Source organism: Camelus dromedarius, chromosome 22 (genome assembly GCF_036321535.1).
Source record: "Camelus dromedarius isolate mCamDro1 chromosome 22, mCamDro1.pat, whole genome shotgun sequence".
Taxonomy (NCBI): Eukaryota; Metazoa; Chordata; class Mammalia; order Artiodactyla; family Camelidae; genus Camelus; species Camelus dromedarius.
This window is the reverse complement of record NC_087457.1, coordinates 27,391,392-27,408,712: the sequence shown is the minus strand read 5'-3', so window position 1 is coordinate 27,408,712 and position 17,321 is coordinate 27,391,392. Positions and strand designations below refer to the sequence as shown.

General features: G+C 37.1%; 1 protein-coding gene across 5 annotated transcripts in view; it reads left to right on the top strand.

The window, feature by feature from the left end:
- Positions 1-17,321, top strand: part of TENM3 (teneurin transmembrane protein 3) — a 2,090,952-nt gene that overhangs the window by 1,916,399 nt on the left and 157,232 nt on the right. For all 5 annotated transcript variants that reach the window (XM_064477579.1, XM_064477578.1, XM_064477577.1 and 2 more), the window contains one exon: positions 16,612-16,849. In XM_064477579.1, the coding sequence (XP_064333649.1) occupies positions 16,612-16,849 (238 nt within the window). The remainder of the gene's footprint in view (positions 1-16,611; positions 16,850-17,321) is intronic.

Here is a 17,321-nt window from a genome sequence, read left to right as displayed (position 1 = left end):
TTTTCTTGTCTTTTGTCTTATTCTGACTCTTTTTGATATTCTAAATGAAAGAGGAATAAAGCCCTTAAAGGAAGGTGCTGTACTAAATTCAGTGTCTCCTTTACACCACGTTATCTGTGACCTCAGCTGTAATTCTTTGAAGAAAGTACCCTCCCAAGCTCTTTTTTATTCCCCCTTCTTCCTTTCTTGTGAATCTCTTTTGCCAACAATATTTGCAGGGTTCTTTACAGAGAATTTTTTTTTGCCATTAGGGTGAAAACTAGATCATGATGTGAGCATTTCACTGGGAGTGTAACTTCCCTTTTTGACAGCTCCATTACATCTGCCCAGTTATAAATCTTCATCTTTCTGACTTGCCTTGAAATCAGGAAGTGTTTTCATGATATGGGTCTTTGGGAGCAACAGGCATGAAGGAAGACTTGGCAGACATCCCTGCCTCCTCCGCGGACCGACCTGCCTTACCCCAGTGCCCGGGTGAAATGTTCGCGGCTAAGCCTGATGATTCCGCTTTGATTGCTAATGACGGGTGGTACCTTTTCGGATTTTTAAAGGGTGGCTCGGAAGTCACTTTGCATTTTCACGTGTGCAGTAACGGCGTGTGTATCACTTGGATTTCACAATACTCATTGTTTGAGAGTTAATTAGTATTCTTTGTTAGAATACCTGCTACGTGGCTTAAGTCATCATTTAATTGCATCTGTCTTTGTCACTTGATTTTGGTGGGTGCTTTTGAAGTCGAATTAGGTATTTAAATTGTGCTGCCTCTTACTACATTGACATGCAAAAAGCCAATTACTAAACGTGACAATATAAATTACACCTTTATTCTTTTCTAATACTTGGTTTTTATATCACGAATACGGTGAAAAAATTGATAAAATGTTCCATTATTTTTTTAAAAAACAGTAAAGAACTAAGAACTCATAATGGAAGCCGATACTATTTTGTTTTGAATATAATATGTGAAGTTGTTTGACCCTGTTTCGATGCCCTTACAAAAATATAAACGTGGCAGGATGTGATCAAAGTAAGAAATTAAAGAGTTAACAGTTCTTTATGAACCAAAGAGCCATTAACTTTTAATAATGCCGTCTCAAATATTTGTCTGTAAATTGTGGTGATAATCAAAGATGAGCCTATGGGACTGCGTTTTGTAATACTGTTTGATTTGATAACTAGCAATCCCTTAAGAACATTAGAAAAAATATTTTCTGCTTGCATTAGCAGCTATTGTGAGTTTGTAAAATAACCTGTCAACCCCAAGATGTATTATAAGGACAAGAAGAAAAGGAATAATATCTAGGATCTTGTATTTTTTTTTCAATCAAACTTTTAGAGATTTTTTTTTTTTAACCTAAGATATTTTTGTTTCTCAGCATGAGAAAGAGATGAACTGGCTTCAGAAAATTAAAAATTGAGACAAAACACTGCCTACATACTGAAAACTCCTAAACTCTTTATAAACCTGGACAATAACACCCAATTATTTTTTTCATCTGTGTTCCCCATTTCAAATGTTTCCCCGATTAAAAAAAGAATGCTTCTGTTTTTACTTCTGGGTTTTGGTCCCCACACTGGCCTTGCTCATTGGCACTCTTGACCCCAGACTCAAAATAAAGCAAGCGTTTCTTCCATTTAAAACTGAGTTTCTACAAACCTATTTTAAAGCTAACGTTTCCTCTTCATTTTCACCTTGACAACATGCCTGAAACAAAGCTGACAAAAATAATTATTCCTGTATAAATTAGTATGGAAAGCTTTGGAGTCATATTCTGTGACCATTGCCAGAGTTCCCAATTTCTCAGAACTCTTTTTTCCCCCACTTGTGAAATAAGTTTATAAATACCAACAGTTTAAGGTAGCTATAAGATTAAATAAAATAATGTATGTTGAGCATGTAGCATAATGAGTTTAATAAGCTTTCTTGAGTGTAAATTTTCTTTGTGGATTCTCCCCTCCATTGTGCAACCCCTCTTTTGCATTTAGGATTTTTGAATTTACATTGAGCCTAGATTTTAAGTAACTCCTTTCTGGAATTACTGGGTAAAACTAATTTAATTATAGCTAATCAAAAAAAAAACCATAAAATAGAAACAAAATATGTAGTTTCTTTTTGGATTTTTTTTTAACGTGAAGAGCATTATCTTTTAAGCACATGATATTTTTGAGTATCAGCTGTAAAGGAATTGTTATAGAGTGGATATGGACGTGTTGGAATGCTTTAAAAAATCGATTCTAGCTAATGGAGAGCATGTTTTTAAAGTGAACTATTGCCATTCCTTCAGTCAACCACATCCAGCAGACAAAATTCAAGTAAACACTGTAGAAGAGGCGGGCTCTTCCTTACAGAATTAAGGAGAATTGCAGTGATCTGCCTTGGGGAATTCAGAGTTTGAAAAGCCTTTTCTGTGTGCATGATTCCCTAATGTCTAGAGCCAGATAAGTAGACTCTAATTTTAAATGTGCAATTATCCAAACAAGATGAATGTGCAGGGCAATGCTGGGTAAGAATGTCAATCTTAATGTTAATATTTTGATTCTCCTTTGTAATAGACGTATAGTTGGCAAAAGCCTCATCTGTGAGATCCCTAAAGACCTCAGCTGACCCAGGAGAGGTGTAGCCAGCTTTGCCTTACGTCAGCTGTGGAGACGCCCGCCGAGGCAGACAGCCCAGAATGAGCCCTTGCTGTTGTCCTTTAGGATGCTTTTGATCAGTTGCTTTATCTTGAGTTGATTTGTGTTCTGTAAAATTCAAAGTGATCATGTGTAACTGCATTTGAGACTTAAAGTTAGCAGCCAGAGCTTTAAATTGGGTGTGTATATGTATGTACACACATACACACACACACACACACACACACACACACACACACATTTAAAACACTGTAAGATTATGGCGAATTTTTTAACTGGAAAAAAGACCTTAGAAATCATAGTCTACCCCCTAATTTTATAGGTAAAGGTAACCAAGACTGAAAGAGTAGAATATGTTAATGATAGAGCCAGGATCTAAATATGTTGGTTTGTGTTTAAAGCAAAAAAAAAAAAAAGTATATATATTATACACACACATATATATACATCAGATATAAGAATTATCTTTTTTGAACCTGTGTCTTTCTAATTTATATATAAATAAGATTCTCTCATGAGTCTGGGTATTTAATAAATGAAAATGAGTTGTACTGGATGTGCTTGAATTTCAGAAATTTTGAAATTATTTTTCAGGACACTAGATTCCTCTGTAAAAATAAATCAATTGTATTTTAAAAATAAGATACATACTTTTGCAGCACAAACCCAGTCAATTCAATAGTTAGCATACACTGTATCACATACAAACACATTTTCCCCTCTAGGCGGATAATGCACACGCTTACTGATGAAGGCTTTGTGCGCTCTGTGTATTTGGCACATGTGTTGTGTATATTGTAACAAAGTGATTTACTAAAAGATTTGAGTCAAACCAGATATATTCAAGACTGTGCAAACAGCAATGCCACAGATTCAAGAAGCCTTTTTTTAAAATCAGTAAGTAAATTCTAATAATACAAGTTTCACCTCAATTTTAAGAATCATTATGATTTTCAACAGAACATATTTATTGTAAACCTTAAGTGGTCTTTGTGAAACCTGAAGAAGATTTGTGCAAACAGCCTGCAGTAAAAATCACACACGCTTCATAAAACACTACTTGATAGATATCACTTGCACCATTAAGAACTAAACGACAAAGGATGTAATTTCAGTTCTGGCATGCAATATTAATCGAAAGCCTTTAAAACATCTTGCTGATGGGAACTATGACAACGTGACATTGAAGAATTAGGAGCTAAAGACATCTATCTTTATCAGATTTTCAAAGTAAATGCCATAAAACATAAAGTTGTTTCATTCATCTTTACATTTTCCCATGTTTCGGTGGGAACATCGTTTTCTGGGATGTTGCTTTAAATGCAAAGGATACAATTCACTACTTAAAAATTGGGATAGAAGCATATTTTAGCCAGTGCCCCTGCCTACACAGGGGATTATTTCTCTAATAACGTACGTTCTCTCCATTTTTCATGCTAGTGATATGTTCTCCTCAGTAAACACTCTAATTAAATGATATGAAGAGACACTTTTGAAAAATAATTAGGTGTATCTAAATTTATAAATTTAGAAATGAAGGTAGAATGTTTTTAAAGACATCTCTATAGAAAGATACTATCCTATGGGTGTACTCACAACATAAACATTTTCTTTGGCCAAGAAAAAAAAAAGATAAAAAAATTGTATTGCTTTATTTGAATAAATGGGAAAAGTCTGAAAACTAAGACCCTACATTAAAATAGCACTTCGCAGTTTATTAAAATATTTTAATATACATTCTCTTTTAATCCTAACACTTAACCCTCATTTTACATGTGAGGGTATAGATGTGAAATTGATTTGCTCACAGTTACAGGGTTACTACGTTTTCTACAGGCAGCTTGAACTCAGGTGTTAATGCATTGAATGTTTGTGTCTCCTCCTCGCCAAATTCGTATTTCCCGAAGCCTCAGCCCTGCCCACCCCCACCCCCGCCCCCGCCCGTGACTGTGTTTGGAGCTATAAGGAAGTGATTAAGATTACATGAGATCATAAGGGTGAGGGCTTGATCTGATGGGATCAGTGTTCTCCTAAGAAGAGACACCACAGTGCAGTCTCTCTCCGCCCAGTGAGGACGCCGGGAGAAGGCGGCTGTCTCCAGGTGCTGAAGTACTTGGGACTCATGAAATAAAAGATCAGATGTGTGAGAAGGTATCTCAGGCACCTGCTTCTTTTTGAACCTCCGTTTTGAGAGGAAGGCTTCTAGGCGCAATTAGCATTCTGTAGCCTCCACAAATCATGCTTACTCTTTTAAAAGGTGCAACGAAGCCTCAGAAAATACATCTCATTAATCTCCCAAACAGTAACAGCCCTTCACATTCCTGCAGTACTTTGCAGTTTGTGCGCTATCCTATACATGATCTCATTGTGATACTGGTTTTCATAATACCAGCCAGATTCTGTATTCGTCCCACTGTAGCAGCCTGCATTCCACTGGTGCTCAGTCTTTAAAGCAGCAGAAGAATATATATTGGGAAGAGGCATTCAGTGTTATGCACACACACACACGAACTATCCCCAAATTAATAATGACAGAGAAGGGAATTCAGCAAGTAAGCGTGTGTCAGCGTGAACTATGGCTCTATTTCCTTTTTAATCGTAGAGCATCATAGGGTGGTTTCCACTTAACGGATCACCCTCGTTGCAGATGCCAAGAACGGGAAGGATGCAGTGGGTTCCACTGAATCTCTGTCACATCTCCGTAATATTTAATGCACATCTCTGTTTAAAGGCCATAATATGATTGGAAGGAAATTCAAATTTTGACTCTATTTCAGTGTAAGACATCGACAGACATTGTGGACTCAATAAACTGCAGATAACAAATATGATGTCAAATAATATGCTAAGGAAAAAAACCCAGTATTCTTTTTGAACCTTAATTTTGAGGTGAAACCAGATCCGCAGGGCTGTTGGGGACTGCCTGTGTTTTCTCTAAGGACTTACTTTTCCTGTAGTTTCTGAAATATTTGAAAAGTAAAAATTAGAAAAAAGTTCACGTGAAGTAGGCTGAATCTTTTTCTAAAATTGGTTAATTAGCTATAATTTTTGAAATGTACTCTAATTGTCATCAAAACTTTTCAAAAACAGGTCAGTTTTATTTAAGATTGAAAGTTCCATTCTGGCTTTTTACATAGTTGTTTTTTTCACAAGCAATTTTAACAGCTGAAATCTGAAGTAAATTTAAATCTGATATAAAATGATTTTTACTGTATGTACCTTAAGGTGTTACTAGTTACAACATAAGGTAACATAGAGTAGTTTATTTTACAAATAAAAATATTATTTTTAATATGTATAACAGAAGATAATATGGTAAGGTATTTATGATATGAGTTAATATATATATGATATGAGTTTTCATAATATTTACATTTGAAGTAATTTTTTTCTCATGTCCCGTAAATGTTTTACATGTCTAACTTAAGATACTATGAAGAGGTTTTTTAATTACCTTAAATTTTTAATATTTATAACATACATTAATATGTCTGAAGAAAATCTTATGTACTACCTAAAATAAGGAGAATTTTAAAGCCAAAAGCCATTAGAATTCATTGCATGACCCCACCCTCTCGCCCCTCACCAACACCACTTTTTGCCAGAGGACAAAAACTGGGGCCCAGAAGTTAGCTGATTTATACGAGGTTACGTTTACTTAAAGCAAGTACTCAACCTTGTGTGTCCTGTTTCCTTTTATAGCAGTCTGTCTTCTATACCAGACGTATTCCTTGCGATAAAGAGTATGTTATCTGAAAAGCATAACAAATTTCACGTCATTTGGAATATTCAATTTGCTTTATAAGCCACTTATCAGATAGAAATAGCTTGTAGGCCTTCCAGCCTGTTCTTATCCATGTTATAAATATGTGCTTTATTTTTATTATATCATACATGCCATTTAAAGTCAATAAAATATGATTGCATGAAAATCAAATGCCCATGAGGAAATCAGAGTGGAGAGATAAGTGTTTATTGATTGTATGTTAGCAATTTTTCATTGTCAGGGTTGGGACAGAATTTTCCTTTTTTGCTTACTCAGGTATCCTGAGACATTTTTAAGGGTATTTTTACCCATGTTTCTATGCATGTATAATAGATGACATTTACGTATGTTTCTGTAAAAACTGATGATGGAAACCTAAGAAAGAACTCTGTCAAGGATAATCTGTTGGTGGCATTATTACCCAGTACTGTTAGTATATTGGAAGAGGAACTGCTTTGACAAGCAGAAGATAGCCATTTACAGTTGTTTCCACCCACTGAATAGGTTAGGGTGCTTGGCAGTTCAGACTGTGTGCACACTTTTGAGCAGTCACCATAGCCACCAGAATATCTTCAAAGAGAACTTATTGCCACTCAAGAGAACTTACCTTCAAAATAAAACATAACCCCCAAAAGCTGTTATCCAATAAAAAAAAAAGAGAGAATAGCAGAGTTAATTCCTATGAAATGCAAAAGAGATGAGTAAGTTAATATTCTGTATAATTTGACAGCCGGACGTGTGGTATTAGGAACTCTGTAGAAAGCTGTTTAGGTAGCTCCAAAGAAAATTCTGTTCTTGCCTTCTGGAACTCTCACTGAATGGCTACTGAGCTTTCTTTCATCCTGTCTTTTATGTCTCTGAATTATTCTTTCATATTTAAACACTCTTGGTCTTTTTCATGCCATCTGAGCAATTTTCCCCAATCTCTTTTCCAACTCACTGGTACTCTCTACAGTTACGTCTAATACACTTTTTAAACCATCCAATAAGTTTCTAATTTCAGTGGCTGCATACATATTCTACCTTTTTTTTTAACTACCTCTTCTTTTTTCATAATGTCTTGTTCTTAGGTTCTTAATTTCTTTTGAATCTGTAATCATTCTAAACATAGTTTTACCTGATGGCTATATTTTCTGAAGTTTTGGGGGGAAATAAATTCTTACATCTTGTTTTCTCTATAGATTTTTGACTCAAGGTAGATCCCCTTAACTTCTGTAATTTTAGTCTGTAAATTCATTGAAAGTCGGGTTTTATCTGAGGACGTCTGTAGTGACTTGGTTTGAGCACATATTCGTCTAAAGAAGTTTTTGCATTTTCTTCTTCTAGGTGCCTCAAGGCACCACTTTTAATATTAATTTCGTGACTTGGATTCCAGACCTATGTTGATAGTGAAAGTTTCAACCTTATACTCCAACTCCAGGAAAGCCCAGGCCAGTGGTTGAAATTTTCAGGAATTGTCTTCATCCCCCTCTGGGCTCAAGATGACACAGGAAGATTCCTTAATGTCCTTTCTGCAATACGAAGGCTTTCTAAGTCTATTCTTAGACTGAGAGTATAGCACGTTAAGGGTTCTGGCCAGATGTAGGGGGTCTCAGTAGGGGCTGAGGCATGAATTCTTGACTCTTCCTTGTACATTAAATATTACAGAGACTGGCAGTTCTCCTCAGTGAAGCTACGGTGTCAGCTCATGTGCTCTAAGCAGTTTTTCTCTCCCCTCTGTTTCTGGCCCATCCTTTCTTTCTCATTCATGTGTATTCATGTTAAGTGCAAGTTCCACTGGTGGCCGGAGACTGTTGGCTGCTTTGTTCACTGCTGCATCCCAGTGCCTAGAACAGAGCCTAGCAAATGTTCAACAATAGATATACTAAATGAATTAATCCAAGTAGGTATTGTTTTTTATATTTTACCCAGCTATTCTGGGTATTTTATAATAAGGAAGTTGGCAGATAATCTGAGTTGCCACATTGTCTGAAATAGTAAGTACAATGGACTGTCAAAGGAAAAAGAATGCAAAGGTTTAAAGATTCATACATGATTTCTTCTAATCCACATTCCAAGAAATGATCCTAAAGAAACAACCAAATTCTGACTCAGTAAGGACAGTAAATCGGTTCATCTGTGCTCACTTAAATAATACCCTCTGGCCAGTACAAGTCTTCCTTTTATGTCTTCTTATTTATTCTTAAGGTTTTTTATACACAAATGTTTTTATAGAAATAGCCTTACGATCAACTGTCTCATGATGAAGGTGATAAAAACAATATTGTTGACTTATATAGTGTTGTACGGTTTTTACAGCACATTTTAAATTTTCATTTGATTTGCATGCAACTGTCAGAAATGTGTAAGTGACATAATCTGTGGTGACAAGTTTTATAATACAGTGCCGTATTTTAACCAAAGGCTTGCAGAGGTATGTAAATGGACAGTTCACTTTCAAACACTTGGCTTATGTGAGAATCACTAGATAAAACAATAAGCCAGAGGAGCAAGTTTATGTGCAAGTGATTTTCTGAGTGAGGTGAGGTTTCTCTTTTCCAATTTCCACTATACCATTTTAGGTGGTTATCTTATTATTATATGTCCCTGGAGGGGGCAGGGTGGGAAAGCGGAGGAGAAGAAAGCATCCTGACTGTATAAATATGTTCACTCAATATGGCCTCCACTGAGTTGTGGTCTGACTAAGAACACATGTTTCTTTAACTCAGACTTTCCGCATTTATAAGGAAAATTCTTGCTACTTAATTTTTTTCTTCATAGGGAAGTAATGTCAACTAAATGTCTGCAGTATACGTGATATTTTCTGAGCAAAGGAGAGACTTCTAATATAATTGTGCCATAAAATATTTTGAATTTGTTATACACCCTTCCCAGTAGCTCCTGAGATGTAGCCAGATGAGGGAGGTGTTGTTTCCTAAATGTTTTAGAAATCAAGGGAAAGCAATTTCCATAAGGCCATTGAGTCAGTTGATAATGGAACAAAAGAGTAAGCTAAATCCAAACACAAAAGCTAACTGACTTGATCCTACTTTACTTAGAACATTCACTCCAAGCTCTGGTCACTAGCAGCACTATTTACAATAGCAAGATGTGGAAGCAACCCAAGTGCCCATCAACAGATAATTGGCTTATATAAGAAGATGTGGTATATGTATATATACAATGGAATGTTACTCAGCCTTAAAAAAGGATGCTGTATAGCCATTTGCAGCAGCATGGATAGACCTAGACATCATCATACTAAGTGAAGTAAATTGGACAGAGAGAGACAGATATATGATATCACTTATTTGTGGAATCTGAAAAAATGATACAAGTAAACTTATTTATAAAACAGAAACAGGCTCACAGACATAGAAAACAATCTTATGGTTATCAAAAGGGAAGGGGGGCAGAGAGGGATAAATTAGAAATTTGGGATTAACAGATGTAAACTACTATTTATACAGTAGGTAAACCACAAGGATTTACCCAATGTCTTGTAATAACTTATAATGGAATATAACTTACCAAAAAACCTCGAATCACTATACTGTACACCTGAAACTAATGCAATATTGTAAATCAACTACACTTCAATTAAAAAATTAATATGGTAATTAAAATATACAACAGCATAGTGTTTTATACATCTTGTTTTGGTGACTTGTTTTAAGAAAGAGGTCAGTTGAGGAGAAGGCTTCAGTCTTGTTTGAAACACGTGGGAGAAAGTCAAGATATAGCCTGGAAGTAAAGAGAGAAAGAATGAATTTTGTGATAGAGAAACAGGCTTTAACGCCACCTTTCTTAATCCCCAGTAAATGGGCTTGGCGCCTTCTAACTGTTTGTCTAATTCAACAGGGGGCCTTTGAATCTTGTTGTAAACTCCTAGGAGGCAGACCAGACCTTATTCCTATATTCACCTTGCTGCCTTTGGTGTCCAAGAGTCCTCAAGCCATGGGAAGAATGCTTCTCTGGTTCTTTAGTAGTTTGATAAAGTTTAAAATGTTTCTGTTCTATAGGCTGATTTCCCTTTTCTGTGAAAGAATGAAAGAATGCCCCATTGCAAATCAAGATATAGAATAATTTCAATTTATATTAGGGGAAAGGGTTTTTTTTTCACATGTTCTTTTGTTCGTATCATTATTTTACTGTTTTCCAAAAAAGGGGACATAAACAGCAGTAAATACTTAAATGTTTCTGTTCTTCCATATTTCTCTCCACCACCCCCACCTTAACCCCTCTCTTCCGACTCCCCCCACCTCCCTCACCCCTCTCTGTCCATCCCTCCCTCCTCCATCACTCATTTCTCTTTTGTTAGCAGGCTCTACTCAGACTGCCGGCATTTATTCAAAAGGAGCACAGCTGTCAGCCTCTAGCTTCTAGCTCCCTTCCAAAATAGAGCATTTCTTCCCTAGGGACATGGGTAGCCAGCCCACAACTGAGTAGCAGGGGAGGAAGAAAAGGACAGAAAAGGGAAGCAGTGGGAGGGACAAAGCCTTGGGAGGAGCTGCCCACAGTGAGTGCCAGCCCCATTCCCCTCCTCACCTCTGCTCTCGCAGCCACCGGCCCCTCCCTGCCGCCTGGGCAGGGGCGCGAGTGCAGGTGCGGACACGCGAGCAGGTGCGGACACGCACGCACACAAAGGTATCCCCTGTCTCCCAGCAGCTATTATTTTGTCTCCCAGCTTTCCTGTTTGAAAGTCCATTTCCACTCTGCTCCCCAAAGACCACAGCCCAAGGCTGTAAACCAGAGAGAGTGAGACTGAATTCCAAACACAATTGGGAAGCTGCCGGTAGTGGCTTTTAATTTAAAAAAAAAAAAAAAAAAGAATTCAAACCAGCAAACATGCCCAGGTAGGTTAAAAAAAAAAACAAAACACCAGGTGTTCTTTTTTTTTTTTTTTTTAATTCTTGACATGATTCTGTGGTCATACTAGAGGAGAGAGAGAGACTCAGCCGCACTTCATGACTATGAGATCAGATTCCCTCTTTCCTGGGAACTGGCAAGGCAGGAGTTTATTTCTGATTCCTAAGACGTTTCTGATTGTTGCTTTGTAGCCTGTGAAAGGAAAGACGTTTCCTCTTCAGACATATTCGATAGCGTGTTCTTACTTCTTGTGATAAGGGTATTGGTTGTCGACAAGGCTCTTCAATTCCTTTGTTTTTCCTTGCGATGTCCTGCCTCATAGCTAGTTATTTCTCCCCTACCATTAATAAGTTGCCATTTAGTGCTTACTGTATGCCAGGCACTGTATCTTTTAGATCCTTTAGTAAGCACTATAAAATAAATGAAGCTCAGAGAGAAATGTAACTTATTCGAGAACATATCCCACGGAAAAAAATACGTGTCTCATGACATGTAAATATCCCATATTTATTGGCATTTGTCTCTCTGGCCCCCTCCACCTCACTGATCCGTGCAGCAGAGTTGCTATCCAAGAAAGTTGCCAAAAGTTTATTTTCTTCCCCCGGTAGAGCTCAGTTAATATGCCTTACATTTGCATGGAATTGGGTTCTATACATTGAAAAAACTGGAATCGACTCCATTATCAAACAGCTTTCGTGGTCTAACAGCACACCTTCCTGTGTCTCCCGTGATCCGGGCTCCTCCCCGGTGCTGAGAGGTCTAACATGACAGCTTTCAGTGCTCTGTTGCAGAGCTCAATCCTTTGGTGGCAAAGAGCCGAGCAAAGGGAGCAAGTCTTGTCTATCTAATATTTATTAATATAATGTGAATTTGAACAGATGTGTGCTCTCATTTGTGTTCCGTTTGTCAAATAAAAACAAGCCACTATAGGGCTGTCATGAAAGTTATATGAGCAGCAGCAACTGGAACAAGGAAAGCCAGGCTGAAAGGAACAGCACTAGTTAGGTATAATATATAGTTTCTAGTAAGAAGAGTGCCAGGAATTTCATTTTTTTAAAAAGGGTAGGGAAGAATACTTGGAAAAATAATTTGTATCTCTTTTAAAATATCTAATGTGGAGCATTTCTCATTATAAGCTTTAAAAAATAAGGAATATATATATATATATACTATATTTGGCAAACTGTAATATATATTTTATGTATTTTCACATCTTATATGTTTGTAATTTTTTTATATTCTTCTGTATTTTATGTAATCTTTGCATTACTTACACATCTTTAAAGGTAGATTTTAAATATTAGAACATCTGCCATGGTTCAAAAGAAATATTACAAAAAACCGGTTTCTGTGGTGAATTACATGGTACGCTGCCTGGATGAGATGACCCCCCCCCCCCCCCCGGCAAGGTCAAGTACGTGCATAGATGTCACCAGTCATTCCGCATATTTTTAGGAGTCTTAAAGCAAAGGCTGCAGTTGATGTTTTGGTTGTTCTTCTGTGGCTCTGCCTACCTGTTTTAGATTCTAAGTGCTGGTCTCCACGTCTAAACCCTGCTGTCTGTTTCCTTGGCCCATTTTGAACCCTGGCCACGAACCTTTCCCTGGATCTTCATCTGTGTCCCTAGGAGGACTTGAAAAAGAATGCTCTCTGTATTCTTAGTACTTAAGCAAACTTTCTGATCTCAAAAACACTCCAAATCATGTAATTCATCATTTATCTCTTGTGCTTGCAACAAGGTAATTTAGAGCCGGATTTGCATCCTGCTTTACAAATATACGGAACTAGACGGCAGGCGTTCTGTCCACTCACCTCATGTCTGGCTTTATCTTACCTTTCCCACTTTCGGTTTTCTTTTACTCCATCTTCCTCCCTGACTATGTTAAATTTTATTTCATCCTCTTATACTTTGTAAACTTTATGTTGAAATAAGCTGGCCTGGAGAAATGCATCCTCCAGCTCGCTCTCACACCCTGGGAGCCGGGGTCTCTAGGACTAGCGCTGACCTCCAGCCGAATCCTCGGATTTTGCTTCTGTTTGTGGTCTGCTGCAGAATTTACATTTCTGGCCATCCATCCCATTTCCCTCAGACCCTGCACTTACTCTGTTCCATCAAATTTTAGATTGAACTTAGCTCTGATTACCTGGATTTGTTTTATTGCTTGGAGTCCTGATTTGGTAGTCAGATCCAAAGAGGTCCCAGCAGGCAGAACAAACTGTGCTGAAATAACCTCATAGACAGCTGGAAAGAGCAAGGATCTTTGCACAATGTTTTGCACGTTGTACATCCTTAATACATACTTGCTAGATGAATGAGTCTAGAGAAAGCCACAGCGGAATTAATAATTTTTTTCAGCAGTTTTTTATTGAAGTATAGTTGATTTACAACATTCTGTTACTTTCAGGTGTATGGCAAAGTGATTCAGTTATATATATACTTTTTCAAATTCTTTTCCATTGTAGGTTATTACAAGATGTTGGATATAGTTATCTGTGTTATACAGTAAATCCTTTTTCGTTATCTGTTTTGTTTAGTAGTTTGTATCTATTTATCTCATACTCCTCGTTTATCCCCCTTCCTTTTCCCATTTTCATAGCCATAAGTTTGATTTCTCTAGTTGTGAGTCTGTTTCTGCTTTGTATATAGATTCATTTGTATTATTTTTTAGATTCTATGAATAAGTGGTACCATTTGTCTTTGTCTGATTTACGTCATTTAGTATGATATTCTCTAGGTCCATCTATGTTGCTGCAAGTGGCAATACTTCATTCTTTTTATGGCTGAGTAGTATTCCATTGTGTGTGTGTATCACATCTTTTTAAACTAATCATCATTTGTAAATAGTGCTGCCATGAACATTGGGGTACATGTATCTTTTCAAATCAGTGTTTTCATCTTTTTTGGATTATATGCCCAGAACTAATTACTTTTGAAAACTTAAATGGAAGTTTTTAATGCACTCTTTATATTTTTGATTTGTTTTAGGGATAAGAATCTTAAATTCAACATATTGGAATAGATGATGATAATAGATCTTAAAATCTTTTAATTTTTCAATAACAATCTCAATATGTATAATGCTTTACCGTTTACACAATGCTTTCCACCTGTTACTGACTCAGCAGATCCTTGGAACGTAGGAGCTTGACAGATGTTTGTGGGATAAATAACTAAGTATGTGAATAAGTGAATGAATGAGTGCATTTCATTGAATCCTTAGACTGCAATAATACCTGGATGGGGCAATATTCCTGCATTACAGATGAGAAAACTGAGGCTCACTGTCATGATGCCTGGGACAGTTAGGAATCAAATAGGGCATTCTGACTTCTACTGCACCGCTCTTTTCTCTACATAGTGTAATGTCTAGTATGTAATGTATTCTGTAGAACGTGTCTATAACACAGTACCGTTCTTCCATGGAGCTGTGCTTAAAAACATGGGAGTCATCTGCTCCATTCCTCTGTTTCTTTTGAGGCACACTCTTGATACTCTTCCTTTTGAAATGTTTCTCTTTTTTTCTCTCTTTGTTTCTATTTCATTGATATCAACCTAGTTGGAGCTCTCCTAACAGGCAGCTGATTATATCATTCTATAAATGGCTTCTTGAAATGTTCCTTAAAGACATCTGTAGAGATTGTAATCATATGCACTGATGCCGGGAACAACAAAGCTAATTAGTTATATGATACCTGAATAATAAATCTTCCATGAATTTTCTTTTTTTCTGACAATTAAAACTGTATGTGCTGTTTAAACCCTGCCATTCTTTCGAAGGTTAATTTCAATTTAACTGAGATTTAGCCACCTGTCATTTTTCATGAGCAGCAAAACAGTGGACCAAGTAAGATTTCTGTAGTTTCTACCATGAGAACCTTTAAGAGTAGAGACTGTGCAAGGGAGCAGCTCTGTTTCAGAGATTTAGGTGTCCTTCAGTTCAAGAGTAAGAAATTATTCATTCTTAATATGATGTGGATTATTAGAAACCCCTGGAAACATGCTGTAATTACTGACATTATATGCTAAGGAAGGAGTTCTTTTAATTGTTGTACCCTGTAAAGAGGTTTGACAATATGTATTCAAACTATTACATATCATGTATTCATTTCCTGCCATCAGAATTTCAAATGTTAGACTGTATTATTTGGCTTAACAGTCACTGCTGGAGTTCACATTGTAGATGAAAGATAGTCTCTGTGTTTCCTATTCTCTTTTAATACATGCATTTATATTAATAGCACGATTTAATAACATCACTTTAAAATTATATTGCACTTTGACCTGCAGTTAGTCAAAAATTGACATCTTATTTGCGCGGAACCATAATAAGTTTAGCATTAAATTAAGGAGTCATCTGTCTGTTTGCTAGAATGTAGTATTTGTGAATTCTAGCATGTCCAGAGCTAGGTAATGAGATTGAAAAGTGGGTGTCAGATGTTACATTAATTTGTGTAGTTTAACTTATGACTTACTAGCTTTGGGGAATTTTTTTCCTGGTTACTACCTACTGTTGTGTTTATATTTTGAAGTCACTGGATCCCTGATGATTCTGGTGTCGTACAAAATATTCGTACCATCGACATAGAGGCATGAGTCGCTCTGGTCACCTATGACTTACTCGAAAATGTAGTTATACAGCATACTGTGAAATTGGAAAATCTGTTCTGTGTGTGTTCTAATGGATGTAATGGTCATTAAGTATATGAGTCTTCTGACGTTGTAATCAGATGTGATTCAGTCTGGTAAATATCCATGAAACAACATCTGCTTCACAGAGTGACCTTCTGCTAAAGAATACTTAGCATCTATTAGTAGATCATAGTGCAGATCTGCCTTATTTGAAATGCACTAAACTAGAGTCGTCTACTGCTGTTTAGCAACTAGCTTGTAATAATTTATTGCAGTTAAATAAAGCTTAAAAAAACTCCATTAAATAATTATAGGGATTATATGCATTTCCAGAACCTTTGTGTTCTGCTGAAATTACCCATTTAATTTCAGGGTTGGTTTGTTAAAAAAAGCTGAAATCTAAAGGCACATTAGGGGAGCTGTCAGATGCTGTTTTCTGTAGGTGTTAATAAAACCAGATGAAAAAAAAATCTGAAACAAATTAAAACCAAAAGCAATTTTACCATCTGTTGTATATTAATTAGAACTTTGTGTATCAAGGGTAAACTTGCTCTTAGAGAATGTCACTGAACACCCGCTTAATAGAATAATATGCAAATATATTAGGTTATAGATTTATATGCAGTTTTTAATTCTAATTCATCTGCAGTGGATCCCCAAGAAATTGGTAGTGTGTATAGATGTGTATGTACACATACATATATATATCATGAGTTTTCTTTTCTTTTTTCAGAGCAACCTGCAAATAACCAAGGCCAGTCCACCCTGCAGCCTTTGCCACCTTCCCATAAGCAACACTCTGCACAGCATCATCCATCCATCACTTCTCTCAATAGAAACTCCCTGACCAATAGAAGGAACCAGAGTCCGGCCCCGCCGGCTGCTTTGCCCGCCGAGCTGCAAACCACACCCGAGTCCGTCCAGCTGCAGGACAGCTGGGTCCTTGGCAGTAATGTACCACTGGAAAGCAGGTGAGTGCTGACGTGAGACTTGCAGAGTATCTGGTTGTCGGGAGCACACAGTGTGCCTGCACGGGGGATGCATAGCTGAAAGTAGTCAACGAGCCATATTCTTTTCATAACGTCTGAAGTTGACAGGTAACTAGTCCAGCCCTTGCCTCAGCAAGAGTTTACCGTTCTTACAGACTCTCTGCTTTGTCTTCCCTCGGAACAGTTCCAGGTTGTTGGCACTCTTACAGTTGCTGGGCCGGTGAACTTTCCCATCCTTTTCACACATGTCGTCGCCTGCAAGAGATGAGAATAAACGGCTTCAGTGAAACGTTCCCTCATTACCATGGCTTTTCTTATCTGCAGATGATTAGGCATGTGGAGAAAAGGGTGGACATGTAAATGTGATTCTCAGTCCCATGATTCAGTGAACACGTCAAGCTTCTGCTTGGTTCTAGACATCCCTGCTTCCGCAGACCACATTTTGCCCATTACA